The sequence below is a fragment of the Pseudophryne corroboree genome, chromosome 6 (assembly GCF_028390025.1).
Source record: "Pseudophryne corroboree isolate aPseCor3 chromosome 6, aPseCor3.hap2, whole genome shotgun sequence".
Lineage (NCBI taxonomy): Eukaryota > Metazoa > Chordata > Amphibia > Anura > Myobatrachidae > Pseudophryne > Pseudophryne corroboree.
This window is the reverse complement of record NC_086449.1, coordinates 299,247,175-299,270,328: the sequence shown is the minus strand read 5'-3', so window position 1 is coordinate 299,270,328 and position 23,154 is coordinate 299,247,175. Positions and strand designations below refer to the sequence as shown.

Below are 23,154 nucleotides of genomic sequence, written 5' to 3'. Positions count from 1 at the left end.
GCGTGATTACTAGAAGTGATGTTTAATGTTGTTATGAGTAACAAATGTATATGGGAGCATAGTAATTACATTGTTATATTGTAATGCTAGGATATTATTGCTATTGAGTACCTGCTGAGGTTGATGTGATATATAATATTATAGGACAGTGATAACTGAGAGGGACAGTGATTAATATTAGGTTGATATGATATATGGATTAGTGTGCAGTTCTGAGTTCGTCAAAATGACCACACTTAGAAAATGTCGACACTCGGGGATAGTGTCAGCTCGCAGCAGTAATGCCAACCTATCACAGTGTTGCCTTTACAACTTCCAACATAATGCTTTACCATCATGTTTGAAATTGTAAGAAGACACTTTTAACATCACATTATTAACATGTCTGCATAATGGCCTTGACCTGACACTGTTTGCGTTCTGATTGTCTACACTCATACCTAACCAACTGGAGCAACAGCATTATATGGATACGTTTCAGAACAGTATTTTATGGATGTTCTTCGGAACAGAATTTTCTATGTGTAGCTGGTTCTGTGCATTGGTTATACTGGAAGCAATGGAGTTTATTGTGTGTAGTTTGTAATTGAAGCACTGCAATTTGTTCCAGTTTGCACTGGAAGCACTGGAGTTTGTACTATGCGTAGTTTATACTAGAAGCAATGGAAAATGTAAGGTTCATAATTTGTTTTGAAAGCAAAAGCAATGGAGTTTTACCTGTGTGTCGATTGTAGTGGAAGCTATAGAGTTTGTACTGTGCATAGTATGTACTGGGAGTCATAGAGTTTGTACTGTGCAGAGTATGTACTGGGAGTCAGAGAGAGTATAGTTTGTATTGTGCATAGTACAGTATGTACTGGGAGTCATAGAGTTTGTAGTGTGCATAGTATGTACTGGGAGTCATAGAGTTTGTAGAGTGTATAATTTTTTACTTGATGCATTGGAGATATACTATGTCAAATGGAGTTGTACTGGGCACTTTGCTGAGACAGTAAACATAGAAACATAGACTTTGATGGCAGATAAGAACCATTTGGACCATCTAGTCTGCCCCTTATTTTTTAATCTTTAGGTAACCTCACCCCTAGAACCTTAGTTCTTTGTAAGGATATTAATATACATATCCCAAGCAGGTTAAAATTGTTCTACTTTCTTAGCCTCTACCACCTCTGATGGGAAGTTTTTCTCTCTTCCATTAGTAGTTGCACTGTGTGTAGAGAGAGAGGGAGAGAGAGCGGCTGTGTAAGCAGTTAACAAGACTATCTAGAAATGGTGAATGGAGATAAAATATTTACAGTAATACACCTATCCTCCTATTACAGTAGCCTCCAATCTCACCCTATGACATGTGTGGCTCACAGTCATTCACGCTTTGTGCTTTCATAGAAGGTAGCACTTATCTGCAGTAACACAGCCAGCAGACATTTCTTTTTTTTTTTATTTGTATGAAATATGCTATATTAGCCAGTGTTAATTGCTTATTGTTGCTATTCTTTTTAGTGTGTATTGAACGTTAACTAATTTCCATTTTAAACAATAATAAAATGTGATACAAACTTTTATTTCTCGAAATTTGCAATGGCAGTTTCTGGGACACTCATAGCATTATGGGATCTATGGTTAGACCATAGGCTCTCAAAACTCCCTTTATTGCTTGCAAAGTCAAGAAATTGCCTACACATGCCAGAAGGATAGCATGGCATAACTATACCTGTTCATAACTAAAGACTTATACTCCACTTACTAAATGTTTGTTTACTATGTAGACTATTAGACACACAAATATCCTGCTATTAGAAACAACAGGTTGTGATATATTGTTTCATATACTGTAAAGGAAAAGAAAACTACACACATTTTAGACCATTTATCATACGCAGCAAATTAAAGGTGTTATAAATTACAGCATCCACCCATGTCAGCACCTTGTGAGCAACTAACCTCTCCTGCGTCTCTCCTGCCATAACGCGTATCTTCTTTACTAAGAGACCAGGAAGTTGGGTCCAAGGCATCTTTGCTTGAATGTTATACCAGAAATTCTTTATGTCATTATTACCCATCCACTTTAACTTGATCATCATCACGTCTCCAATATCAGTGTCTGTTGTAATGAGGAAAGAGTAGGTTCCGCTTTCCTTTACACCATCAGGACTAGGAAATAATTATCACATATACATGTGTTTCAAAATCTTAGACCATGGGATAGAGGGAAATATAAAATCAATAGTATTTCATATAAACCAATGTCTAGTAATAGAAGGATTTTTTTTATATAACTGGGTGCAATGTACTCAAATATATTGTAACCCGTAACAGCTGGCTCACTTCTCCAATCTTTTCACTGTATCATGAATAGACCTCAGTGACTTAAAAGGCAAACAATATTATATTAAGTAGAGTGCAATAGGGTAATAAATATGGCAAGTATGTGTAGAATGTAAAATATTAGCCTAATTCTCCTCAGCGATCTAATTATTAAAAATGAAATCTAGTCATAATTATATACTAAACACTATATTTAGGAAAAAAACATATTAATGTGCTCATGATAACTACTAATAAATAGAGTTGCTTTAGATAATGTGGTTTCCAACAAATCACTGGGGCTAATGCAGTGTTTTCAAAACTGGGAACACTTTCAGGGATACCGCGGGTTGGTGGTCCAGGACCAAATCAAATTAGTTATGGTCCATGTGATAGGCAAAGCCAGTACTGGTGGCTGCCAATCATAAACCATGTGGACAAACAGAAGCACAACCCCACCCATTACCACTATAACAGACCCTGAGGATGACAGCAGAGGCGTCCCTGTTACTGGTGACAACTGGTGTGGAACCTTCCGCGTGGCTTAAAGGGGTGTGGCCTATCATGGATGGGTGTGGCATCCTGGATAATCCAGTACAGTGGGCATGGCCTAGCTAGAAATGGGCATGGGTCCGCGGACAGTCCCCCTTTTCATCACTCCGGAAGGTGTGCCCAGCATCCATGGAGATGCTGGCTGTACCTGGAGACTGGCCTGTATGCAGTGTAGGCTCTTCCGCTATGACAGGAGCCAGGTGCTGCAGGAGAATGTTACACTGCAGCACTTGGCTCCTGTCACTGTGGAGACGGCGGCATTTTGTTGTCACCCATTCTGATGGTGACACCCAGGTGCGGGCCGCAGCCTCCAGACCCCCGTTCTGACACCAGTGGATGACAGGTACAGATGTAGCCACGCTCACTGTGGCAACATCTTGCCGTGATCGAGCATCTTAGATGCACACGTGCCCCATTCACATGAATGGGAGTGGCAAATACCACAGCCCGGCATGGCTAGGTGTGGGCACGCCTAGCCGTGCCGAGAGTGCTTTTTAGTGCAGATGTAGCCACGATTAGCGTGGCTTCATCTGTAAGCGCATTTTACTTAATTTAATAATTTTGCAGAATTTCTCAGTAAGAAACTTTGGGCCTAGGGGACCCGTGATTAAAATGCTGATACTATAGGGTGCCATGATTCAAAAAAGTTTAACCACTGGGTTATGGTATTTTGATGTATGCATCACAGATGACCACTCAACCCTGTGTTTATGTGTAGTCTATATGTGTTACGTGTAGTCTATAGGTATCCCAGCGTGTTAAATCCCAGAGGGTGCATTTTAACAAGGACTTTTCCTTGCATATCCTGAGGCTGTAAGGGTGCACCCCTCTGGACTTACTGTATAGGGGATGTAAAAACCTAATGGAATAGTCCAGAGCTGACAATTAGCTGTTGGGTAAACACCACATTTATTTGGGTATACCCCATAGCATTCTGGGGAATGGGGTGAGGGGAGGGGGGTAACTAGAGGTGAAAGCTTCCTAAGACCACTTCTAATAATTTATCTACCATAACATGCAGCTGGTAAATTTCAGAAGACACAAGCTATCAATACTCACTTTGTTAAGGGCACAAACCCTACGTCTCCCTTAGTGCCCGTAAGAGAAGCCATTAGCTGTGGAAACAGCTCCTTGTCCTCAATATTATTTTTTAAATGCATCTTGAACTGGTAATGGTAAACTGCAACAATAAACAGAACAGTGACACAAATGCAGTGCTTGGTAACACATACCACTTTAACACTAGCTCAAAAATCCCATTTTTATGCACATGAAACTTCCGGTGTGAACCAAATAAATTGCTTCCCCCAAAACTCATAATTCATCATAAAAATAAATAAGAGTTTTTATGTGTGTAATATATTTTACATTTTTAGCATTCAACATCTATACAACCACAGTATTGCTCTATCTATCTATCTATCTATCTATCTATCTATCTATCTATCTATCTATCTGTCTGTCTGTCTGTCTGTCTGTCTGTCTGTCTGTCTGTCTGTCTGTCTGTCTGCCTGCCTGCCTGTCGATCGTGCTATGTGTATATATTACATGTGGGTGATTGTTATCAATGTTAATAAGATTAGGAAATACCATAACTGAAACAAAATCTGCATGTAATCTTTAATAATGTCATGGTTCCTGCAAATTTAGAATAGGAAACAAATTGTACAGTATTTCTTGGTTTACTACAGTTTTCCTTTGTGAATGGTTAAATAATAGTTATTAAATGGTCTTTCATATATTAGCCCATCAGAGCTGAATTAGATAAGCACATTTAAGAATAAGAAGTCTTGAGATAAGAGCAAAACGTCATCTTATCTCATCAGTAGGAGGTATTGCTGTGGCAGCAATACCTCCTGTCTCTCTGCCTGATTCAGGGATGTGCGCAAACCAGAATGTGTGGTACTCTCCGATGGTTACTAATCTGTGCATGTGCAGATCAGTGGATGTGACATGCTATGGTCATTTGGGGGCGGGTAAGGGGCAGGCATAGCCAGCATATTACAAAACAGGGGCATGTCAGTCCCATTATGTAGATGTGCTGAGGCAACCGCATATGTCTTCCTGGCCTCGTGGCGTGATTACACCGGCCTTCCCGGGTTTCCTAAGGGTCACTCAGATAGCCAATGTTCATGCAGATGATCTGATGCTGCATCTTTGGGTACAGCAGTGGATAAGAGAAATTGGCGGGAGGCGACTGCAGCACTGGCATATTTCCATACAGCAGCTTCATCCAAAGACATTGCTGCTGTATGACCTGTGCCCACCTCGGAATTAGCCCCTCTGATAGTAGTTGCCACCCAATGGCACAGATTTGTGTGAAGTTTGCTTTATAGAACAATTTGTGGCAGCAGCTTCCTAGGAATCCTTGGTAAATGTTATTAGATAACATAATTGGTCGCTGAATATGTGTATCTGCTGTACATAGATATAGCCCTTCCCATCATAAACCTGGACAGTGCTCATCTAAAACAGTACTGAACAATCTGTGATATTCTGAGGGAACCCAAATAGCTATTTTTTTTCTTTTCCTTAATCCCCGACTGGCAGTTTCATAATTTTACATATTTATTACCAGTTATTTCTATAGCGCTCACATATTCTCCAGCGCTTTTACAGAGAATATTTTCCAATTTACATCAGTCCCTGCCCCAGTGGAGCTTACTATCTATGGCCCTCATTCCGAGTTGTTCGCTCGTTCTTTTTCATCGCATCGCAGCGATTTTCCGCAAACTGCGCATGCGCAATGTTCGCACTGCGACTGCGCCAAGTAAATTTGCTAAGAAGTTTGGTATTTTACTCACGGCATTACGAGGTTTTTTCTTCGTTCTGGTGATCGGAGTGTGATTGACAGGAAGTGGGTGTTTCTGGGCGGAAACTGGCCGTGTGTGTGAAAAAACGCTGCCGTTTCTGGGAAAAACGCGGGAGTGGCTGGAGAAACGGGGGAGTGTCTGGGCGAACGCTGGGTGTGTTTGTGACGTCAAACCAGGAACTAAACTGACTGAACTGATCGCAGTGGCAGAGTAAGTGTCGAGCTACTCAGAAACTGCTAAGAAATTTCTATTCGCAATTTTGAGAATCTTTCGTTCGCAATTTTGCTAAGCTAAGATTCACTCCCAGTAGGCGGCGGCTTAGCGTGTGCAATGCTGCTAAAAGCAGCTTGCGAGCGAACAACTCGGAATGAGGGCCTATGTGCCTTATTCAGAGATGTGTGGTATTGCACAGCCACAGTTAGCATGCTAATGCTGTAGGAGCTTCTGTAGGAAAAGACGCCTCATGCATGCATTGCAGATCCGAGTGCTGCATCCAAAGACCCAGCATCAGCTCACCATCACGACCATGTGTTGCAATGTACACAGCCCTCGACCATCTGAGAAAGCAGAAACTCACTCAGACTGGCCATCGGAACTAATATGCCAAGGCCAGGAAGTCTGCGTCTGATCACACATGGTACTCTCTTTCTCACAATGGATCTATAGCAAATGATGATACCTAGAATGGCTTTAAGACTTTATTTCTGCAAATGTAAAGGGGAGACAGCTGTTGTGGATCACTGGCTGAGTAAGGGCTACTATTGCAGGGACATCACACTCTGAAGTAAGAATAATAAGAACTTTGCCAATGTGGCATACAATGGACTTTGTATTTTCACTGGTTACCAAATTTGAAGTTCAGAGCGGCAATACAACAGCATCAACTGGTGGACATTGTGCAGCAAAAGTCTCTGAGTGGTGAATATTGCAACCTATGGTTTGTCTGCTTCTCTCATTGGGGTTCATGTGCAAAATTTGTACCAGTTTAATATTTCAATGCACCTACTGTATGGTACTCCATAATTATATTTATTTATTTATTTCTTCAATTGTTTGAGTTTACCCGCACAGTGGTATAATCTACTGGGGTATTCCCTTAGTGGCCATGACCATTGTTATTGAAGATAGTCATTTGCCCTCAGATAACCTAGCGCCTGCCTGTGTCATCTAGTAGAAGTTAATGTGTATTTCTGTACCAAGCTGCAAATGTTCTGTAGCAGTTTACTGATTTACTGAGTAACAATGCTTCTTCAGCGGACTAATTATGGCTATAAATATTAGTCTGGATGCAGAACGGAAATGCTTTCAGGTGTTGGAGAGCAATTACTGAGACTTTCTTGTGCCTGGCTGGGCGCCTGCATATGCTCCTTCTGGCTCACAAAGAAGGGATGGTACAATAAAGCCTTACACATTGAGATTCAGGCAGTGGCTTCTTGTGAGCATATTTATATTAGAAGCAGGAATATAGTATTAGTCTCAGGGAAATCTGCTTCTCTTTATAATTAAAAGGAAAGAAGAAAGGTCTTTGGGAAATTGCTAGTCTTGCAGATTAGAATATGTTAAATCTCATGAAACCTTAACTAGGTCATAAGACTGACATCTCGAGTTATGGGTTAGATACTGAGCAGAAATCTAGACAGACAGACATAACTCACAAACTCCATTACTCTGAAAACTGTATCTGATTATACAAAGTCTAACATGAATGTGTCTAGTAGATAATAAACTGCATTTACATACCCTTCATTCAAATGTGCTTTTATAATTATATTTTCTTATATAATTTATTCTTATCTAAAGCAGGCAATGTACAAACTAAATTACATGGTTGAATTTACAGGTACACCGATTTTACTCTGAAAAGTCTTACAGTCTGGAGCCTAAGGCAAATGGAGATAAAGTGATCTGGCCAGACACAAAGAACAGAAGCCGATTTAACCCTGGATTTTGCAACTTCAAAGTTAAAGCAGGAACCAGAGGAACTGTGCTCACTTTCTTTGAAAGAATTTCTGCTGCAACCTCTAGGGTAGAATCCTGAGTCAGACAGATAGCTATGTGACCTCAGGAATAGTGGTATACAAGCTGAGTACATAGAGTACATACTGTATGTAGTGAGAGTGCTATTGTTCCCCACCTATCACAGGATGTAGGTACGCAGGATAGTGCTAGAATTTCTGGTTTACAAAATTACACAGAAAGCAGATGGAAAATACACACACATTCCACAGAGACTATGGGCAAACAATTCACCATTAGCATTCATGTTAAACAGAAGATAATTGCCAAAAAGTCCAACCACTAAATAGCCTAATGGCCATTAGTTAATTTTGCAATGGGAACTGCTGTCCTATAAAGATCAAGGAACTTTGGGGGGTAATTCAGACCTGATCGCTGCATTTTTGCACAGCGGCGATCAGGCCTGAATTGCGCATACGTATGCACCGCAATGCGCAGGCATGACGAACCGCAGCAACGGGGATCGCCGGTCAGCGATGGGTTTATGCAACCTATCCGAAAGTATGGGCGATCGCAAGGAGATTGACAGGAAGAGGATGTTTGTGGGTGGCAACTGACCATTTTCAAGGAGTGTCCAGAAAAACGCAGGCGTGTCTAAGCGTTTGCAGGGCGGGTATCTGATGTCAAATCCGGTCATGGACAGGCTGAAGGGATCGCAGTGGCTGAGTAAGTCCTGTGTTGCGCAGAGACTGCGCAAAATCAGTTTGTACAGCTCTGCTACACATGCGTTCGCACACTTGTACAGCTAAAATACACTCCCCCTGTAGGCGGCGACTATCCAATTACAGGGCTCCAAAAATCGCTGCCCAGCGATCAGGTCTGAATTACCCCCTTTGTGTGAATCCGACCTCTCACTAAAAATTCAATCTGACAATGGAATGCACACTACGGGGTAAATGAACTAAAGCTTCTAGAAATGAAAAGTGGTGATGTTGCCCATTGCAACCAATCAGATTTACTCTATAATTTCTCTATTGCATCCTAGAAAATGATCGGACAGAATCTGAATGGTTGCTATGAGACATCACCCTTTTTTTTTTTTTAGAAGCTTTAGTAAATATACCCATATGTATTAATTCAGAAGAGCTTATATTCTATACGGCATTTATACTAAACCATAGCAACTAATCAAGACAATTCCTTGCATTGTCTAAGTCGAATCCCTCCTCGACCCCTCAAGTATACACATTTCCTCAGTGATAGAATATCAATCCCAGCACCCAGAGGCAAAATACCCCAATCTTTAAATTATATCAGTAGGTTAACTGGCTTGTGACAAAAATTAAAACTTTTAAGTGCCTGTGGGGACTGATTTGATTAATTAACAGGGCTGTGTTGTATGGTGGCGCTATACAACTACAATTATAAAAAAAACTATGACACCCAACAACACAAAAAGGATTTCATGACTTTGTTTATTAGTACCTATAGCAAAACTCATAAAAGTATAGGAGACTTTAAAAAAATGCAGCAGTGGAGCACAAGTAAAATGGGTTCAGTGAACATGGGTTTCTCCTTGTTCTGTCTGTATATAATTTTGTATTATTTGTATGGATCATAGTCAGTTTTCTCTGTGTAGCACTATGGGTGCTTGTCAGCACCACATAAATAAAATATGATAATAATGGCATTTTTCTGATTGTGTATTGTTGGATATCAAAAGTATATGTGTATGTTCACCTTTACCAATCCTGCACACATGTAAGTGGGATCACAGTGATTTTAAACACTGATATTCCAATTTCTGACCCTAGCATGGTTGATACTATATTTTTATTGGGAGACAAAAATGTCATCACAGCAGCTCACATCACTAATGCAAGCACATTGCTGAGTGACCTCATCACTAGATGTCCACCAAGGTTCTCTACTCAAGGCCCACTACTGATCACACATACATGGACTGTCTTACTGTACCCAGCTTCACACTTACCTGGCTGACACATTCTCAAACTTTAGTGTTATGGGCCATTCTATAATGCAGTTGTTCACCTCAAGCAGAATCATGGTTGCTCTTGGTGGGGGGCCTCACAGAAGAATCACGTCTATAGTATGTCTCAGTGTCAATCACTAACATGCAGCTGCTGCCTTCCCATACCTTATAAATAGCCACATTAATCTGGGCCACTGCACTTTATAAGTGGTACCGCAACTGTGGATATACTCTTCAGCAGTTGCATCACTTCAAGCCTCAGTTTGAGTCCTTCAGAGTACAACAGCAGACTCTAGATGAGTCTTTCTTATAAAATGAAAGCAGAAAAGTATGGAAATACTGAAATCCGAGAATGGCTAACTTACTACAAGGCAGGTGGTATGTAGGAGGGGCAGGGGTGTCCTAAATGAGAGGTGGGAAAGGTACAATAGCTAACAGGGGTATGGTACTATGCTATATCTGAGGAGAGGGCAAGAAGTGAGCACAGGTACTTTGAATTGACAACAAGTGAGAGATGGGAGAGAGATAATAGGGTGGACAGCAAGTATATAGAGAAAACAGAACAGAGAGGGATGTTTCGCTATATTGTCATATTGGGTCACTTTCATTTTAGATTTTTAATATGCATTTTTCATTTTCTGTGAGTTTACTTATCCATTTCAGGTTCTTTTATTAAAATATACGTTAGCGTGCCCCTAAAAACTGAGAGTACTTTTTTTTGGGTTTCATATCATATATCATACTGCATGGGAAGCCCATCTGATAGTCTCAGAAAATCTGCATGTACTGTTTTTTTTCTCATTAAATTTTTATAGAATTTTTAACAAATGCAGATGGAACCAGAGCAAATTGGAAAACACAGTGTCAGAAATATGTACACACAGGGTCACCTACATGTTCAATAATTAAATTAGAGATAAGATGCTGTTTATGAAGTTGAAGTAGTATTTGTGAGTCTGACATCAATTTTACTAATATAAACGCAAATAAGGTGATGAAATTTGAGTGGGTGCTATATGTTTTGTTGCCTCAATTCGGATGCTAAAGACAGAGTAAAAGTTACTATTATAACATTTGATGGAACTACTGTTACAAAACTATTACATATCTACAGTATTTACAGGCAACCCGCAGGGAATGTAAATCTCTATGGTACAAATTGACTCTACCAATTTCACTGGATCATTAGTTAACTGTTCACAAATGAACAAGTATTTTTTAGAATAATATTTTTTATTAGAAAAAATACACTAAATAAAATATTAGCCTAAGCCAGTGGTTCCCAAACATGGTCCTCAAGGCACCCTAACAGTCCAGGTTTTAAGGATATCCATGGTTGTGCACAGATGGTTTCATCAAAATGAAAAAATGAGTTTTATGGTAAGAACTTACCTTTGTTAAAACTCTTTCTGCGAGGTACACTGGGCTCCACAAGGATAGACATAGGGGTTTAGAGTAGGATCTTGATCCGAAGCACCAACAGGCTCAAAAGCTTTGACCTTCTTCCCAAGATGCATAGCGCTGCCTCCTATATCACCCCACCTCCGTGCACAGGAGCTCAGTTTTGTTAACCAGCCCAATGCAGTAGCAAGTAAAAGAGATGACAACTGCCAGTTGCCACAAACACCACACTCTCCCGACAGGAGAAGTGTCGGCGGCTAATGCAAAGTAAGCAAAGAAGCCTGTTTCATCTTGGTAGAGAACCCTATTACCCCCCGTATTGTACATCCTCCCAAAGGTCCACAAAAGTCTGGTGGACCCTCCGGGTAGGCCCATAATTTCGGGGGTGGACTCTCTCACTGCAAATCTATCCCAGGTGATAGATTATGTTCTCCAGCCCTTGGTGTTATCTAATAAATCCCACCTGAAGGACACCAAGGACTTCTTAGGAGCTCTGGCAGCCATTAAATGGGAGGAGGGTAGTTTTTTGGTCACGGCTGACGTGACCTCACTCTATACCATTATAAAACATTAATTTGGTATAGAGGCAGTAAAATATTTCCTTGATGCCTCAGATCTTTCCGAGGACACTAGGGAGTTTATCATAGAAGGTGTCCAATTCATCCTTGAAAATAATTTCTTCCTCTTTAAGGACCAATACTACCTTCAGAAGACGGGTATGGCTATGGGCACCAGGTACACCCCGAGTTATGCCAACCTTTTTTTGGGGTTGTGGGAGGCCAAAACTATCTGGTCCTCCGATGTACTCGGGTCGAACCTGGTGTCCTATGTCCGCTATATTGACGATGTTTTTTTCGTCTGGCGGGGTAATATTGACACCCTCAATGCTTTTTGTCATAAGCTCAATTCCAATGATAAGAATATTAATTTAACTTTTCAGATTGATCAAGTAACAGTGAACTTCCTTGATATAACAGTTTATATCAAGGATGGTATAATTAATACCAAAACTTTTTCAAAACCCACAGACTCTGGGACATATATTTCTACTAATAGTTGCCATCATGAGAGCTAGCTGAACTCCATCCCAGTTGGCCAACTTAAAAGACTTAAAAGAAATTGTAGTGAGAATGCCATTTTTCATCAACAGGCAGCTACACTATCACAGAAGTTTGAGGCTTGTGGATATAAGTGTGAAAATATCAACAAAGTTTTGGAGGATGTGAATGGAATGGATCGTAAGGATCTCCTTATTATGAATAGTGTGAAGAAAGCAAAAGATAAAAAATATGAATGGGCTTTTATCACAGAATATACCTCACAACACAGATCTATTGAAAAGATCATGAGGAAACACTGGAACCTTGTTAAGAATGACCCGGTCATTGGTCCTCTGGTACCAGACAGACCAGTTCACATCTACCGTAGGGCCCTGAACCTCAAATCAAAGTTAGTTTCTAGCACTTTACATACTCAATCAAATTCATCCAGAATAGTATCCAAGGGCTTCTTTAGGTGCGGCAATTGTATGGGCTGCCGAAGCATAAAAAGCGGGGGGTGTAGTAAAATTGAGAAAGTAACTATTAATGATAAAACAGTTGAAATAAGAGATTTCATTACCTGCGACACAAGCAATATTATCTATGCGATTACCTGTAAATGTAATTTGACATATATCGGACGAACATCTCGACCTTTAAAAACCAGACTGGGAGAGCATGTCCGGAACATTAAAAAGGGTCTCGAAACACACTCCCTATCAGCACATTTTAAGTTGAAACATGGTTGCTGCATCTCGGAAGTCTCGGGGTTCTATGGATTAAGACATATAAAAGGGAACAAACGCACTAATAATACAGCAACCCTGTTAGCAAAAACAGAGATGAACCTCATCTTTAATTATAACACGTTAGACCCTACGGGTCTAAACAGTGATTTCGAGATCAAATGGTTCATGTAAATTACTTCACTTAACTTTTTTCCGTTCACTCTTTAATAGATATAAACTAACACCAAGTATATTAAACATTGACCCTAATAATGGGAATCTGTCACACTTTAGACCTGCCTTATGCACTTTATTATATGAAAACTAATAGACACTACAAATATTGAGTGCACTAAATATTTACCCTAATAATGGGAACTTGTCACTCTCTGAGACACTTTCTATGCACTTTAATATAGGGTATATTCACTCTATTGCAATATATATATATATGAGTAGCACTTCATATTAACGTACTAAATAATGTATTATTATTTATTCATCCATTTTTTTCCTTTTGATCAGTAATATTATATGTTGGAATTACTGGAAGTGTATTTATATACATCTGTATATTATATACAACGGTATGCTAACTGCGATTCTGTTTTTTAGAATTTAAATTCATCTAATATATTATGACGTCACTTAAGGAATTTGTTTTGAGTCTGGACTTCTGTTTCAACTATGGTACATTACGATATGAACAATAGACTTCCGGTCGGACGCCACAATTAATGACATCCAATGGACTTCATTTCCCAGATGTATTAAGGTGGAACTACAATAATACAACTTCCGGTGACGGCCTGAACACGCTAGCAGGAAAAGACTACATCTCCCAAGAGACCTATATATTGCTTCCTGTTCTGCTGGTCAATGAGCAACGAACGGCCGGATATGTGGAGAAAGACTACATCTCCCATGAGCCATGTGCCGTAGCGTCACTTCCGCCGGAAGTTGCGATACGCGATTTTGTATTGTTATTTTTTAGTTTCTATTTTGCTCTTTTCTGTTGTGATTATAGTTAGGGATCGTGTATTTTTGGAGTTGGATTGAACTACATTTACTATACATAAAAATGGCAAAGAGCAAAGGTTTAAAAATCCTTTCAATTATTATGTCATTTCCTGCTCACTCTCCATTGGCGCTTTGTCCTTTAAATATCAAGCTACAAACACACTCCAATATGTCTTGATAAAGGCCCAGATGTGGGCTGAAACGCGTCGACAAACAGGAGTGTGAGTAGCTATTTTATCCGGATTTTCCAATTATTTTGTTTTTTAATTAAGTGTTTTTTTTGCAAGAGGTTACCATCTCTCTTTGCCATTTTTTACTTACCTATTTTATGTACTGCTATGCAAGGTCATCCATGCATTTTATTTTTATTTCCATGTATTGTTAAATAAAATCTGTAACCCCCTATTTTTACTCACTTTGGTATGAGCATTGCTATTTTTCTTTTTTTGGGGTTCACGGAATAATACACAATTTAAATATACAAGCCGCATTTGCTACTTGAAGCCCAAAGATACCTTGATAGGAGTCTTTTAACACATCAAACTGTGAGTTGGGGTACGCCATATTGAATTACCATCTATCACTCTGGGAAAAGTAAAGATACCTTTATGAGTTTGCCACCAGCCTCCAGAGTGTGAGTGTTGGGGTACGCATTGGCTGTCTACCTCTTGAAGTCTGTTTGAGCCCCGTATACGTTCTATTATAAAGAAACCGCTATATGCTTTGAGTGCTTGATACATGTGTGAGTGGGGTATGCCGTAAATCCATCTAAATTTGTTGGAGATATTGTGTATATCACATTCAGTAGGACCCATTACATATTGGCTGTCTTTTTTTATCCTTATTCATGACCTACGCCTGGAGATCATACCAGAAACTTTACAGCTGTGATCCTCATATGAAAATCTAAAGATACCTTGATAGGAGTTACACAGTTCTTCTTATTGTGAGTTGTGGTACGCGATCTTTGGATTGTCCTTTTTTCCTTGAGGGAGAGAAAGATACCTTTACGTGTTTACAACTAGTCTATCTAGTGTGAGTGTTGGGGTACGCATCTCCTGCCTTCTTTAGGAAACTACCATAAGTCACCCTTGAGTCTGAGTGTGATCCTATCTCGGACACGCTGGGTGTTATATGAACTAATGAAGGTGACCCCCACAAAGAAACCCTGATGTGCTTTATACTTCCTTTTTCAGTGTGAGTGGGGTACGCTTTGAATCCACTTCAATTATTTAAAGGCACCATATGAACTTTAATAAGTGTTGATATTATTTACTACACATTGGTTTGTCCTTGTTATTTTGTCTTTTTTATGGTAACCATACCTGGGAAGCCGATATTTTATTGACCCGAATTGGAGATACATCTGAGAGGAAAGGATCCGTCATTCAGCCTAAAAGGAACGTTATGGTGATATCTTAATTTAGCGCTTGTGGTGTATGACAGTGTTTCAAATTGCTGGTTTTTGTTAAAAGAGACGACAACTGCCAGTTGCCACAAACACCACACTCTCCCGACAGGAGAAGTGTCGGCGGCTAATGCCATACCAACCCAAAGAAGCTAACTGCGTCAGGGTGGGCACCTTGTGGGGCCCAGTGTACCTCGCAGAAAGAGTTTTAACAAAGGTAAGTTCTTACCATAAAACTCGTTTTCTGCTGCGGGGTACACTGGGCTCCACAAGGATAGACATAGGGGATGTCCTAAAGCAGTTCCTTATGGGAGGGGACTCACTGTAGCGGGCAAGAACCCTGCGTCCAAAGGAAGCATCCTGGGAAGCGGCAGTATCGAAGGCATAGAACCTTATGAACATGTTCACAGAGGACCACGTAGCTGCCTTGCACAATTGTTCAAGGGTCGCACCACGTTGGGCCACCCAAGAAGGTCCAACAGACCGAGTAGAATGGGCCTTAATGTGATCAGGAGCAGAGAGACCAGCCTTCACATAAGCGTGTGCAATCACCATTCTAATCCATCTGGCCAGAGTTTGCTTGTGAGCAGGCCAGCCCCGTTTGAGAAACCCAAACACAACAAAAAGAGAATCAGATTGCCTAATAGGAGAGGTTCTCTTCACATAGATACGGAGAGCCCGTACCACATCCAAAGACTGCTCTTTGGGAGACATATCAGGAGAAACAAGTGCCGGAACTACAATCTCCTGATTAAGGTGGAATTTAGAAACCACCTTAGGTAGATAGCCGGGACGAGTCCTAAGAACCACCTGGTCACGGTGAAATATCAGATAGGGGGAACTACAGGACAAGGCACCCAAAACCGACACTCTTCTAGCTGAAGCAATAGCCAGCAGAAACACCACCTTAAGGGAAAGCCACTTAAGGTCAGCTGAACCAAGAGGTTAACACGGAGACTCTTGTAACGCCCCCAAAACCACCGACAAGTCCCAAGGAGCCACAGGCGGGACATAGGGAGGTTGGATACGCAACACGCCCTGAGTAAAGGTATGCACATCAGGTAAGGTCGCAATATTTCTCTGAAACCACACCGACAAGGCAGATATTTGAACCTTGAGGGAGGCCAGACGCAGGCCTAAGTCCAGGCCCTGCTGAAGAAAAGCCAACAACTTGGCTATACTAAACTTGGAAGCGTCATAATCGTTAGATGCGCACCAAACAAAGTAAGAATGCCAGACCCTATAGTAAATCCGAGTAGAAGCTGGTTTCCGGGCCCGCAACATAGTTTGAATGACCGCCTCAGAAAACCCTTTAGCCCTTAAGACGGAAGCTTCAAGAGCCACACCGTCAAAGACAGCCGGGCTAGGTCCTGGTAGACACAGGGGCCCTGAACGAGGAGGTCTGGGTGTTGTGGAAGTAAAATTGGACGCTCTGACGATAGGCTTTGCAGGTCTGAGAACCAGTGCCATCTGGGCCACGCTGGAGCTATGAGAAGCAGAATTCCTCTTTCTTGCTTGAACTTCCGAATTACCCTGGGCAGGAGTGACACCAGAGGGAACACGTACGGCAGCCGAAACCTCCACGGTACCGCCAGCGCATCCACGAATGCTGCTTGAGGATCCCTTGTCCTTGCGCCGAAGACCGGAACCTTCCGATTGTGTCGAGACGCCATCAAATCTACGTCTGGAAGGCCCCACCTTTCCACTAGGAATTGAAACACTCGCCGGCATGCACGTCCTGACGACTGAGAAAGTCCGCTTCCCAATTCAGGACTCCCGGAATGAATATTGCCGATATGGCCGGTAGATGGCGTTCTGCCCACTGTAGAATCCGTGAGACTTCCTTCATTGCTAGGCGGCTTCGAGTGCCGCCTTGATGATTTATGTAAGCCACTGTGGTGGCGTTGTCCGACTGTACTTGAACAGGATGGTTCTGAATTAAATGCTGGGCTAGGTTCAAGGCATTGAAGACCGCCCGCAACTACAGAATATTTATAGAGAGAAGGGACTCCTCCTTGGTCCACCATCCCTGAAGGGAGTGTTGCTCTAGCACCGCGCCCTAACCTCTTAGACTGGCATTTGTCATCAACAGGACCCAGTCGGATATCCAGAACGGACGGCCCCTGCACAACTGCTGTTCCCGGAGCCACCAGAGCAGCGACAGACGGACCTCCGGAGTCAATGAGATCATTTGAGACCTGATCTGGTGAGGCGGGCCATCCCATTTGGCTAGAATCAGCCTCTGGAGAGGGCGAGAGCGAAATTGAGCGTACTCCACCATGTCGAATGCTGACACCATGAGGCCCAGCACCTGCATCGCCGAATGTATCCACACTTGCGGATGAGAGAGGAAGCAACGAATCCTGTCCTGAAGTTTCAGGACTTTCTCCTGAGACAGGAACAACCGCTGGTTGTGAGTGTCCAGTAGTGCTCCCACATGCACCATGCTCTGAGTAGGGATCAGGGATGACTTCTTCCAGTTGATGAGCCACCCGTGGGCTTGCAGAAAATGAACCATCACATCTAGATGACGCAGGAGAAGTTCTGGGGAATTTGCCAGGATTAACAAGTCGTCCAAATACGGCAGTATCCTGACCCCTTGACGGCAGAGTACCACCGTCATCACCGCCATGACTTTTGTAAAGACTCGCGGAGCCATTGTTTAAACAAAAGGTAACGCCCAAAATTGGTAATGGCAGTTGCCAATCGCAAATCTCAAGTAATGCTGATGAGACACTGCTATAGGAATATGCAGGTAAGCATCCTGTATATCCAGGGAGACCATGAAGTCCCCAGGTTCCAAGGCCAGAACTATAGAGCAAATGGTTTCCATCCGGAACTTGGAAATCTTCACAAACCTGTTCAATGCCTTGAGGTTGAGAATGGGCCGGGAGGACCCATTCGGTTTCGGGACTAGAAACAGCGGAGAATAGTACCCCCAGCCCCTCTGCGCAAGAGGCACCTGTACTACGACTCCTGTATCCAGGAGGGTCTGTACCACCGAATGTAGAGTGTTTGCCTTTGTCTTGTCCAACGGGACATCTGTCTGACAAAATCGATAATGGGGGGGCGGTTTTTGAAGGCTATGGCGTAACCTCGAGTGACAACTTTCCGTACCCAGGCATCTGAAGTGGTCTTCAACCATTCCTGGTTATATCCTAGAAGCCGGCCCCCCACCCTGGGATCCCCCAGAGGGAGGCCCACCCCGTCATGCAGCAGGCTTATCTGTCTTGGAAGCTGGCTGACGGGCTGCCCAGGCTATTTTGGGCTTAGGCTCACCAGATTTGGAAGTGCGGGCCTGCTTGTTGTACGCCTGACCTTTTGCTTTACCTGAAGGACAAAAGGGGCGAAAGGAAGTACCTTTAGCCTTCGACACAGAAGGAGCAGTACTTGGCAGACAGGCAGTTTTGGCAGTAGCCAAGTAAGCCACAATCTTATTTAAATGCTCCCCTAACAGAATATCTCCCTTAAAAGGGAGTACCTCCAGGGTTTTTCTAGAGTCCAGATCCAGAGACCAGGATCTCAGCCACAATATCCGATGAGCCAGGACTGACGTAGTACAGGCCTTGGCTGCCAGGATACCGGCATCAGAAGCCGCCTCTTTAATACAACGAGAAGCTGTGACAATATATGACAAGCATTGTCTAGCATGGTCAGAGGAGATTCAGTTTCTAACTCCAAGGCCCATGCTTCAATGGCCTCTGCAGCCCAAGTAGCTGCAATAGTGGGCCTTTGTGCAGCACCCGTGAGGGTGTAAATCGCTTTCAGACAACCCTCCACACGTTTATCCGTAGGCTCTTTTAGAGACGTGACGGTGGTGACCGGTAGAGCTGAGGAAACCACCATCCTAGCCAAATGTGAGTCCACTGGAGGAGGCGTTTCCCAATTCTTAGACAGCTCCGGCGCGAGGGGATAGCGAGCCAGCATCTTTTTTTGAGGCACAAACTTCGTACCCGGGTTTTACCAGGGTTCCTGACGTATATCAATTAAGTGGTTAGAGTGAGGTAAAACTTGTTTAATCACCTTCTGATGCTTGAACCTATCTGGTTTCTTAGGAGGGACGGATGGCTCAGGATCATCCGTAAACTGGAAAATCAACTTAATAGCCTCCAAAAGATCAGGAACATCCACATGTGAACCACCCTCCCCATCAGCCGTATCTGAGTCAGAACCTGTGGGGTCAGTGTAAGTGCCGTCTTCATCCAACGAGGTGTCAGTGACAGCAGTGGATTGTGAGGAGACAATCGCTCGCTTAGATGACCACTTGGACTTAGGCGAGCACCGGTCAAACTTTTTAGTAGTCAGGGACTGGTTCAACTTCTTTATTTGAGCAGATAAATCGTCCGCCCATGGCGGATTAGCTGCAGGGACCACAAACGGTTGCACCGGCATTGGGGATCCCATAGGGGGTGTTAGTTTATGAACTAGCATATGCAGAAGCTTGGAAAAAGTGGCCCATGGCGGGTCATTATTTGCCTCCGTTTGCCACCATCCCACTGGGGGGCAAGGAGCCCCCCAGAACCAGAACCCAAAGCTGCTATAGTCTCCTCATAGGTATCTGCGGCTTCAGCAACACCGGCAGTGTGTTCAGCCCCAGAACCGTTACCCTCAGAAGCAGACATGATATAACTTGCAGTATCAGGTAACACAGTACAATTTGTCAGCAGCACAATACCTCTAGCCCAAACCCCTGCGCAGTGTAGTCAGCACCAGCAGAGATAAAGGAGAGATATGGTGACTAAATCACAGAGAAAAATACGTAATACAGTATATCTTTGTGAAAATCCTATATTAGATAAAACCTGACGCACCAAGCCCCCTCAGGTTAGAGAATATAGGGATAGCAGGTTGAGTTAAAGACACGAAATGGACACCACTCAGCTATCAAATGCACACACAAATAGTCACAGTCTGTACAATGCAGAGGTTATTACTAACAATAATACTGCACTGGACTAGCTTACACAGCTATATAACAATAGATATAACAGTACACAGTAAGAACTGGATGTATATCACAGGGTAATTGTATTAGGAAACCCTGACTAAGTGCACTCTTTCTTAACTAACACTGACTAAAAAAGGCAGGTAGAATACTTGTGTCTTGTAAAGTCACAGCACTGACAACCAGGTGGCTTTACATAGGAGGATTTGCCCAAGCATTCCCAGGAACAGTGAGCTGAGGGATAATGGCGCCGCAGACACTGCCAGGGAGTGAGGGAGAGACAGATATGCAGCTCCAGGGCAGGAACATTTGCGGGAAATGGCGCCCTGGGGCTGGGGGAGGGGCCCCAGGTCTAAGCCTTATCCCCTCTGCTGGAAAAACCACCGGGTACTGCGGGCTACTTGTAAAAAAAGGTTTAGAGAGAAAACCTGACCTGCACCGATGCCCTGGTGATCTAGTGGGATCGCCTGTACTGCCACAGTGTCCACCGTCAGCGCGCGCGGCCCGCCTCCCATCGGCAGCGCCAGATCGCGATAAAGTGCGGGTCCCGCGAGCGGGACCCACTTACCTCCTCCCGAAGTGCGGCCACACGATCCCGGAGAGCCCCAGCCGTGTGTGACTAACTTGGAAGAAAACCGGAGCCTCCTGCTGTAGGTACCCGGCAACCAGGGCACGGGAGTGTACAGCGCTGCTGGGGGAGAGATGGAGCTGCAGCAGGCAATGTCTACTGAAATCCAGCACAATCTGTGCCTCTGCTGCAGCCCTTGTAGTCTTCTTTTTTCCTCAGAAAAAGCTTTTTCTAGAGCTGCTGTGAGCAGCTCTTCCTGTTACATGCTTGCACTGCAAGCACCAACTACAAACTGAGCTCCTGTGCACGGAGGCGGGGTGATATAGGAGGCGGCGCTATGTATCTAGGGAAGAAGGTCAAAGCATTTGAGCCTGTTGGTGCTTCGGATCAAGATCCTACTCTACACCCCTATGTCTATCCTTGTGGAGCCCAGTGTACCCCGCAGCAGAAAGATACTAATTAAGTCACCTGTGCTCAAGCATGGATATCCTTAAAATCTGGACTGTTAGGGTGCCTTGAGTACTACGTTTGGGAACCTCTGGCCTAAGCTAATATAGAGTGCACATAGGAATATAATTGCTGACTAGTTTGTCCACTCAGTAGGCATTTAAGTTGGATGAGATCCAGCCATTTGTCGCCAGGTGGTGGATCACTTCCAGACAATGCAGTGGGGCCTACTAGTAAGCTAAGAAGATGACCATACAAATAGAATATTAGCAGTCATCTTCTAACCTAAGTTCCCAACATGCCAACAACAATCCAATAGGTTTTAATTGTTTTGAGAATTACCGCACCAGTTTTTCTGCCAGTAGCTCACTATTTCTTGCTTAAAATGAACATTTGCTCATAAAACACTATACCATGGGGCTAGTTATCATTATTGATGACTTAGAAGGCATTTGTTATGTTTTTTTGTTTCATACAAATAATACTGTGAAAACTTCTTATGCCTATTGTTAGATGGCAATGACTCTATTCCAATGGTTCCGTTATAATCCTCTGATCAGGACCATGGACAGAGACAGTGAAGTTGCCAAGGCAGATGCACAGCTTTTTTGAGGAAGTCGAATGGCTGTTATAGACAATATGGCCCAAATTGAAATGAAAAAACTGCATATAAAAAAAACCCTTTTCCAACACATAACAGCCAAATATTAGCTTTGGGCTTGCTATGTTTCTAATACATAACTGAACCCATCTCCTCTCATGGGAACATGTTGCTTAGACTATAGCAATCACTGTAAAAGGGTGTGTGTGTGTGTGTGTGTGTGTGTCCACGAAGTGCCTACTAATTCAATGTCTCCACTGTGTACAATAGACATCCCAACTTGGTGAATCCTGTCTGACTTTATTGACTGCTGGAATGACAATGTCTGAATTATATTTACTGAAGCATATGGTGAAATTCCCTTTGAATATTAACATTTTAGCCATTAATTTGTTTTCCCAGACGCTCAAGACAGCTGGCGCTTTACCACACTCTGTCCTGAACATGTGAAATATTATCTGTGACATTTACAAGAAGATAAAAATATGATGCATAAAGGCAGATGTTTTTGATGTCCACAAAGACAGTATTTTTATTCACTAAACAAGTGCAAGTCTCCGTATCATGATTTTTAAAGGTTATTTATGAAGCTGTTTGTACTATCCTTTCACATCGGTACCTCATGAGCATACATAGCCCGTCTGCTGTAAGCTTAATTCTATCACTGAAAGAGCTCACAGATTCATCTACACAATAATGTGTCAAAAACAGAGGTATCCTGGCAGAGGAATTTGCTTCTTCTTTGTAACCCAGGTTCTCAATGCATTTTTCACATTAGACCCTGAATGTGATGTTTTACAGTTAATGTAATGCTTTTTAAGAACTATATTTCTGATTTCAGTGTTAATTCTTGCATAATAGATCTGCACGCTGTGAAAGTAGTCTCATCTTAGCAGAAAGATCATTACAAAATATATTTATTTGTTTCATTACTTTCAAAAGTGCTACATGTTATTTAATGCACAATTTATAAGCATTTCCATTTTCTCACTTGATGATAATGATCATTGTCAGTGCCATCATGGCGAGACAAAATGCATTGGTCTAAAGCACTGGCAGTAAGTAATAAGTAATATGTACTCAGGAATGGTAGTGAATGTGTCATAGTCCAGTTTACGGCTAATTAAATCTTTAGCCAAAAAAATGTACATTTAGTTTCATGGCGTCTTAAACTAAACCTTTATTACTGACATGAACTCATCCAGCTGTATCCGCATATGTAAAATGTATGGTAACTGATAGCATTGTGTCTATTTCTGTATTATATGGACTGATGAACATACACACAGAGAGGGCTGGGAGCTAGGCCAGTTCTGGGTATCTGGGGCATATACAAAGACTTGCATCTCATTTCCTTAGTTAGTCTGCAGCCCAGAGG

At 42.5% G+C, this 23,154-nt stretch overlaps 1 protein-coding gene across 1 annotated transcript in view; it reads right to left on the bottom strand.

Moving 5' to 3' along the window:
- Nucleotides 1-23,154, bottom strand: part of LIPC (lipase C, hepatic type) — a 305,507-nt gene that overhangs the window by 17,821 nt on the left and 264,532 nt on the right. The window contains exons 9-10 of the mRNA XM_063926172.1: nt 3,916-4,036; nt 1,942-2,151 (exon numbers count right to left, since the gene is read on the bottom strand). Coding sequence (XP_063782242.1) covers nt 1,942-2,151; nt 3,916-4,036 — 331 coding nt within the window. The remainder of the gene's footprint in view (nt 1-1,941; nt 2,152-3,915; nt 4,037-23,154) is intronic.